This window comes from Zeugodacus cucurbitae, chromosome 4 (genome assembly GCF_028554725.1).
Source record: "Zeugodacus cucurbitae isolate PBARC_wt_2022May chromosome 4, idZeuCucr1.2, whole genome shotgun sequence".
In the NCBI taxonomy this organism is placed as follows: Eukaryota; Metazoa; Arthropoda; class Insecta; order Diptera; family Tephritidae; genus Zeugodacus; species Zeugodacus cucurbitae.
In genome coordinates, this window is record NC_071669.1 from 20,863,279 (window position 1) to 20,886,571 (window position 23,293).

Genomic DNA, 23,293 nt, shown 5'->3' on the forward strand with positions numbered 1-23,293 from the left:
AAATATCTTAACGACGAAAGTAAGTGCACAAATATAATTCCATTTCTTTAAAATTACGTTTGCATATGAAAATAATTTCGTTCTAAGCTCGTTCAATAATCTTACTGTTTACATATAGCCAAAGGAGATTATCAACTGTGAAATGTGTTGTATTTGCTGTTGTATTAAACTTATCCGACCTGCTTAATGGCAGTGAAAGTACAACACCAGGAGATGGCGAACTCGATTCCACAATCGATGATGATGGAACAGATGTTCCATTGCCAGACCATGAAGAAATTCGAATAGCAATAACCCGCTTGAAGAGCAAAAAAGCGGTGCATACATCAGGTTCTTTGCAGAATATGGTCGGACGAAAGCATACCAGACGATAGGAAACTCAATGTGCTCTCCCCAATCCATATAAAGGGATAACCCATAATCTGCGTCAATTACCGTGGTAAAAGTCTCGTCAATATCGCATATAAGGTACTGTAGAGCATATTGTGTGAAAGACTAAAGCCACCGTCAACGAACTGATTGGATCTTATCAGTGTGGCTTTAGACGTCGAAAATCCACCAGCGATCAGATATTCACCATCCTGGATATGAAAGCGAAGCGTATGGGTCTGTTGGTGAATGAGGACAAGACGAAATATCTCCTGTCATCAAACAAAAAATCAGTGCACTCGCGACTTGGCTCCCACGTCACTGTTGACAGTCATAACTTTGAAGCCGTAGATAATTTCGTCTACTTGGGAACCAGCATTAAAAACACCAACAATGTCAGCCTCGAAATCCAACACAGAATCACTCTTGCCAACAGGTGCTACTTTGGACTGAGTAGGCAATTGAAAAGTAAACTCTCGACGAACCTAAACTCTGTAAGTCACTCATTATTTCTGATCAGACGACTCTGGGAGTTTTCGAGAGATTTATGGGTCTCTAAAAATTGCCAACGGCGAATACCGCAGACGATGGAACGATGAGCTGTACGAGTTATACGACGACATTGACATAGTTCAGCGAATAAAAAGACAGCGGCTACGCTGACTAGGTCATATCGTTAGAATGGACGAAAACACTTCAGCTTGGAAAGTGTTCGATGCAGTAGCCGCCGGTGGAAGCTGCGGAAGAGGACCATCTCCATTCCGCTGGAAAGACCAAGTTGAAAGAGACCTGGCAGCACTTGGAATTTTCAAATTGCAAAACGGAGAGATGAATGACGCGCTTTTGTGGTTTCGGCTATAATCGGCAGTGGCTCTGACGGCAAATATATATGTATATATAGACAGTAGTTTTCCGAAATAACGAACACATTAATTATCAGGCCTGTTCGTTACAGCGAATTTTTCGTTAATTCGAGTACTCACATAGAGGTATATTTTTCAATAAAAATCAGTTAAATTCTGGTTTGATGTTATTTGATTTGTTCTCTATTTTCATATGTCTTCCTTCACGTTTTTCGTTAAACCGAGTATTTACAAATGTTCGTTATTTAAGGTACTCAATGTAGCAAATTTGCTTGTTCGTTATAAGCGGTTTTTGTATAAACGAATATTCGTTGTTTTGGAAAACTACTGTATGTATTTCCGGATAATCGAAAATTCATCCACTTAAAAATAATAAAATTAGAGCTTCACAAGCTTCTGCGTGAGATGGCACTTGACATGCATTTCCAGTTTCAGTCTTTTTAAATTGGCAAATATAGCGTAGACGAATGCGTTCGGATAATCGGATGATTGGATATTCGGATAATCGGAATTCTACTGTAATCTATAATAAATTCCAACACGTTTTATTTTCATATTTAAAATTTGTTTTATTTTATAAAGCAATTTAATTTTTATCAAAATAATAGGAATACATTGGCCAACGCTTACTACTAGTTATATTTATAGTGTACGAAATCTTACGAAACCAAATGAAATATTTATATATATGTATTATATATAATTAATTATATGTGTGTTGTAGATCGGCTTATTAAGCTATAATATTATATTATTTATTTCCACATTAAAAAAAAATATATATGTATATAAACTCAACTTGTTTATATAATAACTTATATTTTCTGTAAGTATTTAATTAAATTTAAAATTTATGCTTTATTTAATTATGCACACACAAAGGCTTATTTGTAGATTTATATAGAGTTCAAGCAGTTTTTCATATTTCTTTTAAAATAAAATATTTTTGAGGTTAAGAAACACAATAGTAATTAATAGAATTTATGTGTTTATTTTATATGAAATATGCAACAAAAGTAAATGTGGATAAACGGTACTTTGTTTACATATGCATATAGCATGTAAATATTCATATTTTAAGTTACCATTTAGTATACGTTTCTGCTGTATTAATATATTTAATTTTTACAACTTATTTATTTATTTGTATTGTTTTAATTTGGTACTGCTTAGAAAAGAATTAACCCGACGTTTTGCATGTTTGTAATATTATCTTTGCTTTCTTTGTAAATCCACATAACATTAAACTACATCGAGAGAACTAATAGTATAATAATTTTGCAAATAAATCACCATACTAGCTTGTTATATTAAAACTAAAATTGAAACGAGTATGTATGCTTTTTTTATGCATAATATATATGTACATATACAATTATGTAGTTGCAAGTTTATTAAGTTTTAATGCTTTTTTTTTGCAAGTCATTGTGTTCGTGTTAGTAGTAATTACGTAAAATCTGCGTTTTATTAAATTGTTCACAAAAAGTTTCATTCAATGAGATCTTTATACAGTTACTTTTCTTGCTTATATATGTATTAATATGTTTTAATTAATTAATTTCCATTATTTAATAATCATTTTCATTATTTAATAATTAATTACTTGCTTATTTATTTTTAATGATAGTAAATTTATGTTTTTACATATTTAATAATTGTTTTTAGTACCTTAATTGTGTTAAATATATATATTATTTTTATTTTAGTTGCAATTTAATGCGTACAATGTTTTATTTACTTCAATATATGCTTGCGTATTTGCTTGTGTGATTTAATTGTATTTGTTTTTCATACAGTAGTGCATAATGATAATATAAGAAATTTGCAATTAAAAAAAATTTTAAAATATAGCAATGAAAGAAGCATAATCAATAGACACTAACATTTGGTGCTAGTCACTTGCAAATAGTGTAAGTTTTTATAAAACAATTTTGCATACACTTTTATAAAAACATTTTACCGAACCATCTAATGCTTAAGTAACCGCACTTTTGCCGTACCAGTTAAATAAATACATAATTTTTATTTGTTTTACATATACACATTTGGCTAGTTGCTGTTGGAATGCCGACATTGCATATAAAGAAAGTTAACTCATTTTATTTATTTCAAATTTGCTAAATCAATTTAATTAACCGTTTAATATAGAAAAGTAAACAATATGCGCTTGCTGTAATAAAATGTCAAATCAAAGCAAAATTCTGTTCCATTACCTTTCGCATTTTTATTTTTATTCCAGTGGATCTCAAACAAACTGTCAATTATGCATTAAATCAAATCAAATAAATATTTCATAAATATCTGTATCTCCTATTGCTTCAAAGAAATTGTTTATTGTTGCTTATTAACGTTAGCACATTTTACCAGCATAGATGTTTCGTTTTATATAAAATTTATTTTATTTCATTCATTTTCATTACATATTATGTTATCGTTTTCAGATATTTTTGTAAGTCTACAGAAATAAATTTAGAGATCAATAGTTGTTGCATTTAATACCAATTGGAGCAAGCAGAAAGCATGACTTCTGCAAAAGAGGTATCAGAAATTAATTAATTAATTTACAGAAAGTGAAGGAAAAATTAAGCATCATACATAAATGATTAAAATAAATGTTATAATCAGTTATTAGCAGAAATGAAATTATTTTTGTCAATAATTTGATGAAATATTTAGCAGCCAATGTCAACATTGTTCTGCTAACAGACACTCAATAAAATTTGAATATCAATGAAACAAGCTATAATTTCTTGTCAGTTGTGGTAGTAATTAGATCAGCTGTTTTTGTTTACTTTTTAATTTTTGATAATTTTGATGTGAAATTGTAAAATTTGTGAAAGCAAGTGAACAAGCATTTTAATTATATTTTTAGTAAATTATTAAGAAAACAAAGAAAATATTTCAATTGTTTGTTTGATGATGCATTTGCGCAAATGAACATACAACGTTTCTGTGTAGTTATTTATGTGTTAAATTCTTGTTAAATATTTGAATAATTTTTGAAAATTTCATATATGCATGTATGCACTCAAAATATGTTTAAATGTAAGTAATGTATGTATTTGTCATGGTGTGCTCTTTGTTTTAGTATTTTCACAAGCTTTTATCACTAAAGTATATTTATTTTAATTGCTGTACTTAGAGATATGCATTATTTTTTACATAATTTCTATTTTGATTATGAATTCAAATTTTTTTGTTTATGATTTTTAAACTCCCAGAGCAAAGTTTTATTTTGCTAATGTGCTTTGCTAAGAGCACATAGTTCTTTTTTAATATTTATGTCATAGGTTAGAATTGAAGCGTTCTTTAAAGGATTACACATTTTCACTTGCAACTTTTGCAAACTTTTACACTGTAGAGTATTGTAGAGTTGTAATTACAGTTTTTTTATGCTATATCCATGAAGTTTACATGTCTTAAACATTTTCAAATTTTAAACACTTCTCATACACTGGCAACGCCTGTTACCTGCTGCTCACTCTTCATTTATGCAGTCAAATCTTTTTCGCCGCTTGCGGCACCTTATATTTCACTTGCGCACCTCTTTGTTCTCCTGCAACTTCTTCCATGTGTCACCCAGCGCTTTGGCAAAGTGATCATCCACGGAGGCCGTCACCTCGGTAATGCTGGTGGGCGATGAGGTCGATGTTGGTGAAGCTGGTGGCGTATTGGTAGCCGCCAGACCCGGTTCGGTTTTTATGCGCATAATCGCCGGCATTATGGGTGGTGGTGTTGCAGTGCCGCTGCCGGTTGTTGCCGGCTGTGTTGTTGTTGGTGGCGTAGAAGAAGACACCGCAGGCGGTGTTGCAGTTATTGAATTTGGTGATTGTTGCGGTGTTGTTGTCACTGGTGAGCGTGAGCTACTAGTTGAATGTGCTTCCATTGCGGCGTAGCCACGCAGTGTGGCCGCGGGGAATGCTGGTGGTGGCGGTGTTGAATGCAATGTGGCGGCGTTTGTTGGTGATAGCGGTGGCGAACGCATTGCTGGCCCGCAAACATCCACATTGGGTGTTGTTGGTTGCGGCGGCGTATTGCTGCGCTGCGTAGTGGACAAAGCCAATGGTTGTTGTTGTGGTGGCGGTAAATCGACAGCCATCACATGGTCCAGCTGATCGGCTTTTAATGGTGGCGGCGCTGCAGCAGCAGCCGCATAAATGGCGGCCGAGGAGAGCAACACTGCTGCTGGCTTTGGTGAAATGAGCGCTTGTGGTGCACCGGCAGTTGCATGGTAAGGTGGCAAACCGGCTGGCGCTGCTGTGTGTGCCACAACCAAAGACTGTGGCTGCAACAGTGGCAGTGACGACGTCGACGATGATGTAGATGACAAAGTTGGCTGCGCTGTTGGTGGTGGTGTAGGTGTTGGCGTATTGATGACCGCTGTTGTTGTCATGCTAACTGCGCTCGGTTGTGGCGATGGTGTTGTTGGATTGTGACCGGGTGATTTTTTGCCAAAAAGCACCGCATAGTTGGGACCCAGTGAGCGACGGAAGTGCTCATCGATCACCGTGTCACATGTTGAAATGGAGTCTGCGAGTAAAGATAATGCAAATTAAATAACGGTTATTCAATTCCAGCGTAAGTTACTTACCACTACTGCGATTATCATTTTCGCGATTCGCCAATAGCTCGCGTTCGCCGCGTTCACGTTCCCGCTCACGTTTCGATGGTGCCTGCGTAATAACGCTGGGACGCACAAGCGCGGTCGCGTATGTGGAACCCGGTAGTGGCGCGCGATACGGCGGTGGTGGTGAGGAACGATGCTTTAGCGTCGATGATGACACCGACATATCGATGGGGCTCTCCATGCCGCTTTGATGCTGATATGCCGCAGCCGCTGCAGAGGAATTCGATGGTGGTGGCGTTGGACGATTGGTGGACTCGCAGAGCGGACGCATGGCCGCGGCCATCATTATGGACATTGGTGGCGGTACGCCCGCAACATGATGATGTGCGCTCACGGGCGATGTTAGGCCGACAGCGCAAACGCCCGGCGGTGGTGGTGTGCCTGCGGGCGACAGACTGCTCGATGTTGAGGCGGTGCTGGCAGCAGCATTAGCTACGCCGCTGCCCATAGTTGGGTATTCGCCGGCGCGGGAGCGACGCTCACGACGCCAGCGCGCGGTCGGCAGTTCCTTGGAAGAAATGCGCGCCTCTAGAAGTAGGGGAAAAAATAAAGAATTATTTAATCAGGGTTGTATTAGATAACTGTCAAATATGATATCGAATCTTATATAAGTGAATAATTATGAAATAAATATTTTTGTGGGAGCTAAGAATGCCATTTATGTATTGCCATTGCTAATTCCTAAGAATTTTAAATTTCATTACACAGACGCAAAGCATACAAATATGATTTTGTTGTAGCGCAAAATAAACAGAGCAAACGGTATACAATGAGTGTGTGTGTGCACATAAATCTGAAGCTAGTCATTGAGAATTCATCACAGCGCCTCGCGACACGTCAACTGCAACGTCAACAGCGGCGGCGGCGCGGACAACGTCAATGGCTACGATTTGGGCTTTGGCTTTGGTTTTGACGTTGAACGTTGATTATTGCCTATTGATGGCTGTTGACGTTATTGTTATTATTGTTGTTGGTTGCCATTCAGACATGCTTGCGCATATTTGATATCAACGATATATATATAATATATATACATATGTATGCGAAGCAATGCGCAAAAATAAACAATATCGAATGACAATAACAATAACAAACGCATTCACTGTCATGCGAAATGTGGGCGTTATGATTCATGATCTGCGTTATGTGAAAGGGCGTCGTCACATGAATAAAGTAGACAAAATCTTGTTGTAGCGTGTAAAAGCTGGATATTAAATTGAGATTTAGTGAAAACTGGCTTACTTTAATTAAGTGGAAATATTTGCGTTACGGGGCGGCAAAGATTGCAGATATTATATATTTATAAATGATTCAGAAAATCAAATTAAAAAAAAAAAATAAAAAATTGAAAAAAAAATATTCATCGTAATACTCTAATATTATAAAAGAAAGAAGGAAACGTATGACCATTATTGAATATAGTAAAGCAAACTCCTGCTTAATCTTACTCTAAAATCTATAAAAGTTCGTCGCTTAAGTCTTTTGTTTAACATACTGAATTCATTAAGAAGATAATTATATTAAGTGATTATGATACATTTAAGCTTAAGATAGAAAAATTGGGTATAACTGAAAAGCAAAAACAGAAAATGAAAAAAAAAATTTGAAGAAAAATTTAAAAAAATTAAAACATAAAATTTTAAATAAATTAAAAGAAAAAAAATTAAAAAAAAAATATTAAAAAAAAAGATTTTGAAAAAAAGAATAAATTTGAAAAAGAAACGAAAATAATGGTAAAAAAACGATGTCAAAGGCTAGTTTTAACCGTCATACTTATAATTAGAAGTCATAAGTCATAAAAGCTAATTAGAAAATGAAGGAAAATTACAAATTTTATTTTTCTTCTTTATATTTTAACATTCAAATACATATTATTTATAATATATTGTATGTATAGTAGCGGACAAAAAAAGGAGGACACTCAAGAAATTAGTGATTTTCTAATCTTATTTCAAATCTTATTTAACAACAAGTAAGAAAGGGCTAAGTTCGGGTATAACGGAACATTTTATACTCTCGCAATTCATTTATATCATATAATACACAATTTGACCCACATATTCGTCATATATATTGTATAAAGTCCATTGAAAGTTGGAAACCATAATATCAGGTTAGAAGCACCGAGGTCCTCGTGTTCGATATATGGGGCCTTAAAAACCTATGGTCCGGTTTCGGCGATTTTTAGAATGGGGCTGCCACACTATAAACATATTATTTGTGCAAAGTTCTGCACCGATATCTTCACTAGTGCTTACTATATATATTGTAAAGTAAACGATTCAGATCGTCTTCAAAGTTCTGGTATATAGGAAGTAGGCGTGGTTGTGAAGCGATTTGGCCTATTTTCACAACATATCATTGGGATGTAAGGAAACTATTACAAACCAAGTTTCATTGAATCGGTCGAGTAGTTCCTGAGATATGGTTTTTGAACCATAAGTGGGCAACGCCACGCCCATTTTCCATTTTGTAAAAAAAATCTGAGTGCAGCTTCCATCTGCCATTTCTTCTGTGAAATTTAGTGTTTCTGACGTTTTTCGTTAGTGAGTTAACTCACTTTTAGTAATTTTCAACCTAACCTTTGTATGGGAGGTGGGCGTGATTATTATCCGATTTCTTTCATTTTTGGAATGTATTAAGAAGTGTCTAATCTATATCTCACTCGTTTAGTTTTGGGCGTTACAAACAACCGTTATGTGAACAAAACTATAATACTCTCTTTAGCAACTTTTGTTGCGAGAGTATAACAAATGATTTTATTATATAGTAAGTATTTTATAGAAAGTAAATAAAAGCATTTATTATAACTGAGTAGTGTCCTTAGTATTAGGTCTACAACTTTGCTTCCGCCGTTTTCCAACAGACGTCTCTAGGGTCAAGCTTTCGGATACGTACGGTGAGGCTGTCCTAAGTGAAAGAACATGTAATAAATACCCAATTTTATAATAGAGTTTGATTTGTCAATGCTACATCGATGTATAGTAAAGTGTCCCGTTAGTTTTTGTCCACTGCTGTATATAAATCCATTTTTTTAATTTTATTAATTGATTTAATTTTTTATATCATATTATATAATATTTAAAATTATAAATTTTTTTTGTTTCAATTAGTTATTTATTCATATTTATTATTATAATTTCTTTTGTGCATTTATTATATTTCTCATTTCACTTTCTTTATGTTAATCTAAGTTTATTTTGTTTACTTTATTACATTTTTCTATGTTTTGGTGTTTATTTCACCCAAAAAATAAATAAATCGTGTTTGTTTATGTAACATAAGAGCGCCAAATATTGATATGATTTAAAAAATGCAGACAGTTAAAATCACATAAAGCAACCAAAAATGTAGCCACATTTTGTCTAAGTTTGAATATAAAACTGTCGCGGCCAAAGGCGTGAAAACTCACTTAAATGAAATAAAGAAAGTAAATATCAAAATAAAATACAAAAAATGAACAAAACACTGTTTTTACAAAGACAAAACAAATTAAAACAGCAAAATCAAAACAAAGAAAAAACTGTAGCATAAACGTACATATTTATATACATATATATCACATTGATATATATTTACTGTTGCATGCTACTATATGTAGCTAGTCATTTAGTTAGAAAGCAACAATGGCAACATAAATAATAAACAATGAAAGCATACAATAATCAACACAATAAACAACAGGCCAAGAACAAGGAAAGCACAAAAGAAGTGCGATCAGAAGAATGAAATAAAATCGAGCATAAAAAATGAAATAAAATAAATAAATGAACAACACAGGCGAAAGACTAAAAATAAATGCACGCAAAAGAAATTGTATAGTTGCAAAAAAAAAATAAAAAATTACAAAAAAAACACCAATAAAAACAAAAACAAAGTAAAAAGCCAGTGGAAATCATGTTGAAAGGAAACCAGTTTGCTACCACAATACGCGCGCCTCCTCCTGCGCTGTGCCACGCTGCGTCGCACCGCGTTGATCATGCCGCGCCACAACAACAACAGCTATGGCAATTGAAATTACAACAAACATGTTGATTTTATTTTGCGCTTTGCAACAGACTTTTTGCTTTTGTTTTTTTGTTTTTACTTTAACTTTTTACTTTTATTGCCTTTGTTTTTTCTTTTTGGCACTTGGCGTCTCCACTGTTTCGCTTAGACTACACGTTCATGCCGCACCTTTCGCAACCGCTGCCATTATATTTGTATGTGTATGTGCATTGTGCGTGTGTTTGTTGTTGTTGTTGTTTGTGCTTTCATTTTATTTAAATTGTTTTTTATTTTTAATTTTTTGCGTATAAAATTTATGATTGAATATGAAATATACACAGATTTATTATATGTTATATATGTATATATACATACATTGATACATACATATATACATATGTATACGCACATGGGTTTGTATGTATTCATATGTATTTTTGCCGGCAGTCATGGCTTTTATTAGGCAGACGTGTGGCGTTCGTGCAAACTACTTTGTTTAAATGCCAGTCAAAAAGTCATGCCAACAACAAATAAAACATAAAAAATAAAAAAAATAAATAAATTCATACGCTTACGATCTAAATGGTACGGTTTGCACGCGAATGTAAGATAAAAAAATAAATAAAATGAAATAATAATTACCACTTCTCGGTATTATTTTATTGCTCTGAATAAACGTATGAATAGACGCACATGTAGGCAAGAAGATAATGAGGCGCTAAAATTGTTGAAATATCACATTCTCAGAATATCAAGACATGTAATTAAAAATATCTATATAAATACCATATTCTTAAAGTAATAAAAAAATATGTTTTTTACATATGAATATGACACGAGTATGTTTTACAGTTGAACTTCCCTAACACGAATCACCATAAGCCAACAAAAAAGCTTCGAGTTAGAGAGGCTTTATTTAAATTTAAAATGTTTTTGTTTGTATTTTATAATTGTATGTTTTAAAATAATTTTTTTGTTTATTTTATAAAAAATGTATTTTTTTGTTTTAAATTTATTTATTTTTTATATTTTTTATTTATTTTTTGTTTGATAAACATTTTAATTTCATAAACATTTTATTTTGTTTTTGGTTTAAAAAAATTAATTACTTTTTATTTTATATATTTTTTTAATTTATATTTTTTTTATTTTATAAAAATTGTATTATTTTTATTTCCAAAAATTTGAAATTCCCCTTGAACTTTTACAAAATTCAAATTAGAAACTCATGAGAGGACTACAATAGATTGAATCTTAGTCGAGGCGAGATATTCCAGAAAACTCTGTTTCAAAACCAAAGTTCCGAATGAATTTATGAAAAAATATGTAGCTTCATATATCTTAAGAGTTTATGGACATAAAGTCCATAAAAACATGCGCTATAACTTCAAAACTGATAGACCTCTTCATTTTTCATATAATAATAAGAAGAACACTAAGCAGCAGACACAGAACTTAGCTAAAGCATCTAGCAGAGACGTAAACCTTTGACATATACAATGACATATGTATGTACTTAGACTTCCAAAACTCGATCTTTTATAAATCGAATTTAATTTTAAATTTAAATAAAATTAAAATGTTTATTAAAAATAAAATAAAATTATAAAATAAAAAAAAAATAATTAAAATTTAATAATATACAAAAACATAAGTAAATTTTAATAATATTAAAAAAAATTAAATTTTTACAAATTAAAAAAATAAAAATAAAGTTCATAAAATAGAACAATTACAATTTTTATATAATAAAAATGTATTTATTTTTTGAATTGTATTCATTTCTTATAACAAAAAAATTAAGATGCATGTATGTAAAATAAAAAAAAAATTTAAATAGAAAAAGTAAAAATTTAAATTAAATTTTTAAATAAAAAAATAAATAGTTTATTAATTTAAAAAAATAGCATCAAATTAAAATATAATAAAAGTTCATAAAATAAAAAAAAATTATAAAATATTTTTTTTTAAATTTAGGATTATTTTATTTTTTATTATATAATTATTTTTTATTTATTTCTTTATTATTTTTTTTTTATTATTAAATTTTATGTTAAAAATATTAATATTATTTATTTATTTATTATTATTATTTTATATTATTTTTGTAAAAAAATCGAATGTTTTCTATTATGCATCATCCTTCCTTTATGTAAACCCATTAAGATCCCAAAAAGTTGACGCTCATTCTCAAGAGTAATAACAATAAGTCTTCTCAACCCCAGCAATTTATGGCTAATTGCGATGTTCCAGTTATGCTCCCATAAAATAATTGCCATAAAATATTTTCGAAAGTAGTCAATCAAACTTCAGGCTGAGCAAAAATTTTTAACAAACGAAGACACAAATCTCATTTTAATTACGTTATTAATTTGCGAATTTTTTTACAGATGTCATAAAAATATGAAAAAACTTTCAAACATACATATTTACATGGAGGGGTACATATATAGTTATGTAAAAGGTTTTTAAAAAAGTTGGTAATAATTATAATATTGGAAGTAAACACTTATAACATAAGAAGTAATCAATTTAATATTTTTAAGTACGACGCTTACGATTTGATAGTTATTGTGTCGAACTGATCGCATTTGACTCAATTTGAAACTTGAGAAGCTCTGAAGAGTGTACCGAAAGCATTCATTTTCCAAACGATAAATAAGAAATTTTCGTTTAAAATGTTTACCACTCGAATAATATGAATATTCATTCATTCGAACTCATCAGCAAAACACTCATTTAAAGTATTTCAATATTGCTAAATTTTTTATTTAATTTTTACTTAGAAATAGTTTACTTCTATTTTTCTGCTTCGTTTGCAATTTGCATTTGCATAACTTTATAATAATAATAAATTTTTGTACTGAAATGTACATAGTATTTCCTTATGTGTGGCATATTGACCAACATATGGGTATTTTGCCGTGAAGTGTTTTGGAATTTCAAAAATTGTCACGTACGTACGTGCGAATGAAATGTTTCTGATCGCTAAGTGTTGCCGTTATAAACGAGTAAATGTTTAAACGAGCAAACGGCTCATACATATTTATGCTCGATTTATGTACGAGTATATAGTTTTACGTTGAAAAATGTCAGGGTTTATACGTTTTGAGGTTATAAATTTTCATATTTTATATTTCAGAATCTACCAAACGTTCTTCAATTTGAAACAATACTTGTTATGAACATGTTTTAATTTGAATGTTTAACTGTACAGCATCTACAAATCCTAATTAGAAACCCATGAAAGAACTGCCGTAAAACTGATCGAGACGATATCAAAATATTAAAAAAATGTTTTTCAAAAATCTACTAATTTCATATATTTAATGTTCGATACTATTTTGTACTTGGTTTTTGGATACAAGTTTGGACCAGCTATTGGAGGCACTTTCTAAACAACAAGTGTGAATTCTATAGGCTAGTTTGGGGTCTCAGGACATTAATTTGTAAAAAAACTGTACTTGAAACCCTAATTGTTGTTATGTATGTTCATATATATATAGGGGTCCAAAATGCATTCTAATTTAGATATCATTTCATAATTCTGGATAACAGATATATGAAACTGTTATACTGGTTATTCAATTTATATATATATATATATATACCAAACAGTTCCCAACTCTGATTTGCAGGATCGCAGAATTTTACTGAGACCCCAGTTTATATACATATATATATATATATATCCCATATATGGGTCTTAACTATCACTGATACTATCGTAAGATTCGAAATCGTTATCTGCTAATCTTTGAAAATTGAATAACCAGTATACAGTTTCATATATCTGTTATCCAGAATTATGAAATGATATCTAAATTAGAATGCACTTTGGACCATGGTCTTCTATGACGGATCTTCGAATAATTCGTCTTTTTTATTCATTGTTCAATGCTAATATAACTTATCTCTCAACCAGGGCCGGGACTATAAGTATTCGATAAGATTATGCCCAAGTTATACAGGTATTTCTTGAGCTTACATCCGTTATAGACCCATCAGTACCATAAGGTTACTCCTCTGGCGGTTTATTCGATTCCTTTTTGGTATCCTCATATTAATCTTTTTGCCTGCCGCAAACCGGTTACCCGCTGCATGTGTGTTTCTCGTTCTGATCTCTCCTCCACATGGAAAATTTTCTTGATAGTATGTGTCCCAACTGCCAAGAACGGTTGAGGACACAGCAGTTGTGTTGCTCCTACCGATCGGAGTAATTCGTCAACTAGTTCGTTTCCTGCTGAGCCTTCATGTCCCGGCATCCAAATTAAGTGTACCCTGTTATCCATTGATAGATTGTTAAGTCTCAATATAAGATTCCATTAGAAGCGCGTAAGCAGTGTCGGACTGTGTTCACTTTAACCAGAGTCTACTGTAGCCTGTCCTTTATTGGTATATTTTATGCACTTTTCACTAAAATTCTTCACATAGCACGAAAATCACTGAATGTAGCACAACATATTTGCAGCACCAACGTCTCGTCTCGATGCTGCGCATAAATATTTCACAATGTTTCCATTGCGTGCACGCATGCGCAAACGGAAATACTCCGCACATCGCATTTTATTTTTACTTTTGCGCTGCCTGCACTACTATCAGTAGTGACGATCCGTGGCCCTGCCTTGCAGCACACAACCTTGATGTCTGCCCCCTCCCTCCATGCAGCACCACCAAACGGTCTGCTCCTCATACACATGCATGGTTTTCTCTCGTATGCGCTTCGGCATGCGCATGCCGCACATTGCATCACTTGCATGCCACTGCGAATGCTCCACTAAGGACTGCCAGCAGCACCAGCAAGGTATTTGACTTTTCGGTCAATAAACAACAACAACAAAAGGCAAAGTATACAAAAAAGGACGGCGAAGGCATAAATAAATATCAACATTATCAATGGAATCGCTGGCGTAGCAAAGTGACCGGTTGCAGAGTCCCAAAAGCAGCGCTATGCAATGGATTCTGTTGAACAGAATAAAGGCAGGAAGTTGGGCAGCAGGTAGCAGTTGGGAAGACTGTGTGTGCAGTGTCTGCCCTGCTGTACGAGTACTGGCTCTAAAGCATGTGCCTCGTTGTGTGTGCAGTGGGACCTTCAATGGAGACTGGTGGCTGTAGGCTGCTGTGTAGCTGCATCAATTCCAAATATTCGATGGAAGGGCGTTGTTGCATTTCTGCCAGCATACCGGACATGGTTGTTTGTGGTCCGTCTCTAAAGCGTTCCTTACGTCGCGACGTCGCGGCTTGCAATAGTGTGACAGTTTGTTTTGTTGAATTGGTGGAGGACGTTGTCGTTTGTGTTGCCAGTAGGAATGTTGTTAGTTCGCATATGTGGCATAAACATATTTACATGCTATATATTTACCTAAATATATACTACAGTATTAATATATAAATAGTTTATGTTTTCAATACATTTATCTGTTTAGCGTTTGGTATTCGGTATTTCAGCGTGGATTCCAGCGATAAGTCATGTGGAATTATACGAATATGCACTTAACAAACTGGAGCTCTACAGTCAGTAGTATTGTCTACAGAGTCTTTAATATATTTTCGAAGAAAGCTTGGTTCATAAGGTGTGGTAGGCTCGTTTAAAAGCTTTGGGACTCTAGCGGTTACTTAGTCTGGAGAGTAGATACAATTGTATCAAGAGCTAACAACCATTCGATTGAGAGAACTGGTAAAACGTCTAACAACGATCGAAAGAGAGAGGTAGAGAAAAAAAATATAGATAAGAGAAAAAGTTTAATCGATCCTGAAAATTATTCAGTTCAATTTCGGCTATATGCTATAAGAACATTTTCCTTTCGTCTTATTCTTCATAAGATTTACCAAGACATTTTTCTAACTTCCCTTTTTCTGGGGTTTAGTTACTGTTTTTAACAACAAGAGATGGTTTTTCCGTCGAAAATGTAGAAGAGATGTTCTACTGTCTCCTCCTCTTCTGCTTCTTGGCAGCTTCTAAAAGTCATTGTATGGTGTCCCCAGTCTACTGGCATGCCTACCAAATCAGACAATGACCTATTAACTCTCCTATTAGAGTTTTTAAGTCGTTTCTTTTAAATTTCAATAAACTGAATATGCGGCCCCTATTCCATTCAGGCCACATTTGTCTGCTTGTTGAGCAAGTCAGAGATTGTTTCCACCGAGACTCTGTTATGTCCATGACCTATTTATCGATTAAATATCTACAAGTGGCCAGAGGCATGTATTTTTCCTCTTAATAGGAAATTAATTTCTAAAGTGGTAACTTCCATCTATGCTTCAAGAACTTCCCAGCTTCGAGAACTTCTTTGGACCTCGAAGAAATGTTACATTTTTTAATAAGAATTTCGGAAATCTAATGTACTGAACAACACTAGTTCAAATCTAAATCTTTGGTCTTCATAGATCTTATATAATACATATGATTATTTTCGGAGTTAACCAAAATGGATGAGAGTCTACCTAGATTCTTCTATTTATAACCTAGTCTTATCAAATCACTAGTTCATTGCGGTGGTAACTCAATTCTGAACTAAGAATCTACTCAGAGAAACCAGCAGCAACGGTTCAATATAGCCCAAAAAGGCTGTATCCACTAGAATTATTAAAGTCGCAGTATTATTTTTGTAGAACCATCTCTTTTTTTCGTACATCCGTTGCGGTTATTTATGTTCTTGAACTATGAATTAAGATTCATTTACCGATAAACTTAGTGAAGAACGTCGCAAGCTTCCCATGTTGCCTGCTACAATTATTAATTTGAAATATTGTTTTGGTCCTGTGTTTTTATTTCCTTCTTTTTTACAGTAAAGTGGGGTTCTGTTAAAATGTATCGCGTGATGAAGTCAAATAAGAAATTCAGGAACACCAAATGTGTAGCCAATCTAATGGCAAACGGTTCAGTGGAAAGAAAAAACAAAAGACAACAAAAAATATTTAATTGAGGGCTTCTGCGGAATTAGAGAAAAAAATTTAAAAAAAATTGCAGATGAACAGATAGCAAAAAGAAGCAAACATTTGACTGAGCAAACGAAACCGCGACAGTGACAGAGTAACAAAGTGGAAGACAACAAAGCGCGGGTAGACACACAGTACGAACAACGCCGCCAACGCAAATTGACTACATACACTGTGAGACTTTACTATTGTGAGAAGAACGGGTAGGTGGGGTTGGATTCAGGATCGCTTTCTGGCTAAATCAGGGAAAGAAGAGAGCAAGAACGGGAAGAAGACGGCGACGGCGGTTATAATCGACAAGAAAGATGCCGCACAGGAAAGGCAAAGAGCGCGCCGCAAGAAGACCAAATCGGACACAGTCTTACATACATACATACTTGGAATCAGGAAAAGGGACGGACATCGCTGATAAACAGTGCAAGTGGTAAAGCAAATGGATTAACCCCAAAGTATGACACTCCACAAGCGGCTGGTGGTGGCGGCGATCGGCGAAAAAAAAGCAGGAAACAAGCTTTGTTGTCGCCACAGAGACCGAATTGTGCAGAAATCTTGAAACTTCATTCACAAGCCAAGAGGCCGCGAGATGCCAGAGCAGCGGCAGGAGATGAGGATAACGAGTATCGTGAACGTAAGCAAACATAATTTACTGCAGACTAAAAAAGAATTACGAGTTACGGACGGACCATGACTGAGAGACCGAACGACGAACAAACAAGCGAAGACAGAGGAAGACGGCCGGACATATGGATTGGTAAAGCGCAGCGTGAACACACAACACACACGAAATAAGAGGAAAAAATGGCAAAGAAGAAAGATGAAAGGCGTAGTGCGACACTAACTAGAAAGATGGCAGCTGGAGAGAGAGAGAGAGCACAAGAAGAGCGCGGTGTGCAGCATGGAGAGGCGGTGCAATGACCATGATGATGATAGCAATAAACAGCAAACAGCGGCAGCTGCTGCTCCTGCTGCTGCTGAACGACGAATGATGCGATGTTGTGTTGCAAATAAAAGAACAACAACAACAACACAACTGCGAGTAATAACAATAATAATAAGAAACTTGCCAAACGGCTACCGGATTTTTCGAGCAGCGCGCCACAGTACTAGGCTGTTGTAGTTGCCGCAAGAAAAAGTGCAAGAAAAAATTATAACATGCAACAACAACAACAACGCGGCGGCACCAGACGATAAAACAATAAAAACAACAATAAGTAAACAAACCGACCGACGGAGCGAGCGGAGGAAGCTGTGCGCTGTGAAATGCAGAAGAGTTGTAGTGAAGCTGTAGCTAGTGAAGATTCGCAGCAGTAACAACAACAACAACAACAAGAGTTGATATGCATGCGCGATACTGACGTACTGACAAATAAATTCAATGAAGATAATGGAAAAAAGGATGGAAGCTGTATGAAACACAATAGCAGGAGTAACAATAACAACAACAATAACTTAAACAACAACGTAAGCTAGTAGGGAGCAGGGAGCAAAGAAATAAATGGTTATTGCGAATGTGTGGGCAGGAAGGTGGAAACTTGGGAAGACACACACTCGTACACAGTTTTTTTTTTTGTTGGAGAGAGGCGGTCAATCGTTGGACAGGACTCATAAACAACACGGCAACAAGTAACAATTACGCTCAGCTTCAATGCTGGTTTGCAACGAGTTGCTGCTATGAATGAACGGCACTAGTGTGTTGTTCTTGTTGTTGTTAGTGGTGATTGGTTTGTGTAGTGGGAAAAAAATGCAAGTCCCGCCGAAAAATTTTTTGACTGAGGAACATAAAATGCAGTTCAATATACATATGTACATATGTATGTATGAAGTCAACTTGTTGTACTAGCGCTGTAGTTAATATTTATATATACTTTTTTTGTTGCCTGCATGTATGTTTGGTGTACTGCATGTCATGAGAAATTTTCAAATTTAGGGAATGTAGTACAACGAATTGTGGGAATACGAAACAAATTTGTTGGCAGGTGTGTGTTGTTGAATAATTAATTAAAATATTGTTTTATTTTATTCTATTTTGAATTAAGTTTTTTGCAAAATTGTTGTTGGTTTTCTAAAGCAACTGCGATTGGAACAAATGGTGCCTAATGTGGGACTTTTGTGCTACTATTTAGGTATACAAATTCAATTAAGTTAATATTGCTCATTCAATAAGTAAAAATTCTTCAGAACTTGAGAGCAGATAAACATGTACAACTCGGGTTTTAACCACGCCTATTTCACACACAAAGCTTATGTTGAGAACATATAAAAGTGTTTTAATTCAGTAAGGAAAAACACCAGAGTCGCTAAATTTTATGGTAAAGATGACAAAAAACAAGTAAATAATATTGCTCATTCAATAAGTAAAAATTCTTCTAAACATGTACAACTCGGGTCGTAACCACGCCTATTTCACACACAAAGCTTATGTTGAGAACATATAAAAGTGTTTTAATTCAGTAAGGAAAAACACCAGAGTCGCTAAATTTTATGGTAAAGATGGCAAAAAAAAGTTGCATTAAGATTGGTATAAACAAATGGACGATGGGCGTGGCGCCGAAAACTTATGTGTAAGAAAACATAACTCAGGAACTACTCGACCTATTTCAATTAAATTCGGTTCAAATCATTTTGTTGGCATCCCATTGCTATAGTTTGAAAATTGGCGAATTTGATTAACAACTACGTTTACTTTCCTTATAACACAATTCTGAAGTCTATCTGATTTGCTCACTTTACAATATAACGGGTGATTTTTTTGAGGTTAGGATTTTCATGCATTAGTATTTGACAGATCACGTGGGATTTCAGACATGGTGTCAAAGAGAAAGATGCTCAGTATGCTTTGACATTTCATCATGAATAGACTTACTAACGAGCAACGCTTGCAAATCATTGAATTTTATTACCAAAATCAGTGTTCGGTTCGAAATGTGTTTCGCGCTTTACGTCCGATTTATGGTCTACATAATCGACCAAGTGAGCAAACAATTAATGCGATTGTGACCAAGTTTCGCACTCAGTTTACTTTATTGGACATTAAACCAACCACACGAATGCGTACAGTGCGTACAGAAGAGAATATTGCGTCTGTTTCTGAGAGTGTGGCTGAAGACCGTGAAATGTCGATTCGTCGCCGTTCGCAGCAATTGGGTTTGTGTTATTCGACCACATGGAAGATTTTACGCAAAGATCTTGGTGTAAAACCGTATAAAATACAGCTCGTGCAAGAACTGAAGCCGAACGATCTGCCACAACGTCGAATTTTCAGTGAATGGGCCCTAGAAAAGTTGGCAGAAAATCCGCTTTTTTATCGACAAATTTTGTTCAGCGATGAGGCTCATTTCTGGTTGAATGGCTACGTAAATAAGCAAAATTGCCGCATTTGGGGTGAAGAGCAACCAGAAGCCGTTCAAGAACTGCCCATGCATCCCGAAAAATGCACTGTTTGGTGTGGTTTGTACGCTGGTGGAATCATTGGACCGTATTTTTTCAAAGATGCTGTTGGACGCAACGTTACGGTGAATGGCGATCGCTATCGTTCGATGCTAACAAACTTTTTGTTGCCAAAAATGGAAGAACTGAACTTGGTTGACATGTGGTTTCAACAAGATGGCGCTACATGCCACACAGCTCGCGATTCTATGGCCATTTTGAGGGAAAACTTCGGAGAACAATTCATCTCAAGAAATGGACCCGTAAGTTGGCCACCAAGATCATGCGATTTAACGCCTTTAGACTATTTTTTGTGGGGCTACGTCAAGTCTAAAGTCTACAGAAATAAGCCAGCAACTATTCCAGCTTTGGAAGACAACATTTCCGAAGAAATTCGGGCTATTCCGGCCGAAATGCTCGAAAAAGTTGCCCAAAATTGGACTTTCCGAATGGACCACCTAAGACGCAGCCGCGGTCAACATTTAAATGAAATTATCTTCAAAAAGTAAATGTCATGAACCAATCTAACGTTTCAAATAAAGAACCGATGAGATTTTGCAAATTTTATGCGTTTTTTTTTTTTTAAAAAGTTATCAAGCTCTTAAAAAATCACCCTTTATAAATAAAGCACGAGTGAATATATCGGAACAAAATTTTGTACAATTCTGCATTTCTTTTCAAGGCTGAGGATGAGGATCTCAAAGCCTGTTGCAATTCCATAAGCCCCCAAATACATATGTACATATGTACCTCACATACGGATTTCTCAACTTAAACTAGACTATATACCATATATATCGGTTAATATGTGATATATCTTAATATATCAAAATTAAGTGAACGTAAAACCTTGGATATGACTACATCATATCTTGGGGGAAAAAATAGTAGAAATGGATCCAGAGATTACCACGATCCCCAAATACTATGTACATGTATATAATAATTTTCGTTATTCTAGTGGACTTTATGCCTAATATGTTTCTAAGATAAAAATTCGTTCTGGATATTTTTGACGAAGAAAAAATGTTATTTTGACTCCTCGTTTCTTGTATTTCTTGCTAATATGGAACTAATTAATTGCTTGATTGAACTTTACCTTCTGATTGAATTTCTTTTCTATGTGGGTTTTAATACTAGCCGATAAATGGTGAAGTTTTTAAGTTCTGAGTCATTGTTTCAACATAACTTCAACATAGCTCCACTGAAACCTCTATTGTTAATAATTTTTTTCAGCTAATAATATTCAGTTATTTAATATTTCGATTTTTATGTTGGTAATACTACATTAAATACACTCTCATGGGCTTTTTCGATCGCGATATCGAATGAAACAATCGTTATTACTTTAAAGAAGTCTAACTGTATCTTCAAACTGGGTTGAATATTATCATATTAACGGTAAGGAACCCAAGAGATCTGTATTGAGAGAAAACAATGATTGTTTTACTCATAGTTATAACCCTCTCGATTTTGGGGTGTACTAAATTGTGGAAGGCACTGACAAATGAAGTTTAAAGGTTAAGTCATCAAAATATTTAGATATAAATATTTTACAAAGTAACGAAAAAGAGCAGATAAAATGGCGTGCATTATCGAATATAAAACTGATTTTCGGAGTTAGAAAGATCTAATCAGATAATTGAGAAGTATTGAATAAGTATGAAAGTTTTGTGACTATAAAAGGGGTTATGAATGTTGGGAATCTATTAAAGTATGGACTATTGTATAGCTATTGCATAGGTCTCAGTTATAAAATACAACTATTTCTGCAAAGTTCTTAATGTTCTAAAGATTCCCATTGCATTGTTATTATTGTTGTACACGAAAGATCGCCTGTCTTTGGTTGCGCATGCGCTTTGAATACTCGTACAAGTCCATGTAGAATTAATAGCTCGCTGCACGGAAAAAGTTGCGGATCATTTGGCTTCGTTGCAAATTTAGTGGAAACAAAATAAGGCAAAAAAAAGGTCAGAAAACACAGAGAAATATAAAAACAGAAAATAAAACACAAAAACAAAAAAAAAAATTGCACGAAAAATACAAAAGCACATACACACAAAAACCAGCAACAACAACAACAATATTTTTTAATTCACCAACAAATTGGCAAAACACAAAAAATGGACAAACACAAAAGAAAAAGCAAAAACAAAAGCAAAAGTCGAAAATGGGGGAAATCATGAAGAAACATTTAAATTTTATTACACATTTCCGGTCGTTGTTTGCCGTTTTTTTGCTTGCTAATTTTCTTATGTTGTTGTTGTTGTGCATGTTTTGCTTTTTTTGTATCGCCTGCCTTTTTGGTGCTCGCCATTGTGTTGTTCGCATTTAATTTTTGTTTTGTTGTTTTTTTGCTTGCTTGGCTTTTTGTTGTTGTTGCTTTACTGCGTGTGTGTTTGTCGCTGTATTTTGTCGTTTTTTTGTCTCTCATTCGCTAATTTATCTTATTTTACGTTGTCACCGAGCGTGCAGGCACTAGTGAAGTGCGGTTCGGAGAAGTGAGTGGGGGTGAGCGCTAGGCTGGATCAGCGCGCCGGCTCAGTCGATTGAGTTAACTAAGCACAATGCCGTGGGTACCAGGGAAGATGCTTAGCGTGCGATTTGAATGCTTTTCGACAGCAAGTTTCGCTTGACTTTAACTGAATGACTTACTGAGTATTGTTGTTGCTGTTTTGTCTGTTGACCAATTCTTGTTTTAGTGATGGCAGTAATTGCTGCAATTTTCGGCAGAATTGTTTTTGGTGGTCGAAAGTTTTTTGTTGGCTAATTTGTATTTAACAGTGGCATGTTAAGCAATAACTGAGCTTAAATTTTTTTTATACTCTCGCAACAGTTGCATTGAAACTTATTCTTTGCCACCATGTGAGGGTTGGTATTGCAGAGCGGTAAAATCTGATCACTGTCACGCCCACACAAAATAGTGTTAACTGAAAAATAATCGAACTATAACTTTTGAAGGTCCCAGATATCAAACATGAGGACCTCAGTGCTTGTTGCTAATTTTTTTACTGAAAATATCGGTAAATCTCTCAGATATTTAAAAAAAAATCAAAGAAGATGGGTTTCTTATAATAATACG

General features: G+C 34.3%; 1 protein-coding gene across 3 annotated transcripts in view; it reads right to left on the minus strand.

The window, feature by feature from the left end:
• Positions 1 to 4,473: 4,473 nt before the first annotated feature.
• Positions 4,474 to 23,293, minus strand: part of LOC105217242 (mucin-2) — a 47,972-nt gene continuing 29,152 nt past the window's right edge. For all 3 annotated transcript variants that reach the window (XM_011192159.3, XM_029042852.2, XM_054230272.1), the window contains 2 exons: positions 5,824 to 6,387; positions 4,474 to 5,762 (listed from right to left, as the gene is read on the minus strand). In XM_011192159.3, coding sequence (XP_011190461.1) covers positions 4,765 to 5,762; positions 5,824 to 6,387 — 1,562 coding nt within the window. In that variant the 3' untranslated portion in view covers positions 4,474 to 4,764. The remainder of the gene's footprint in view (positions 5,763 to 5,823; positions 6,388 to 23,293) is intronic.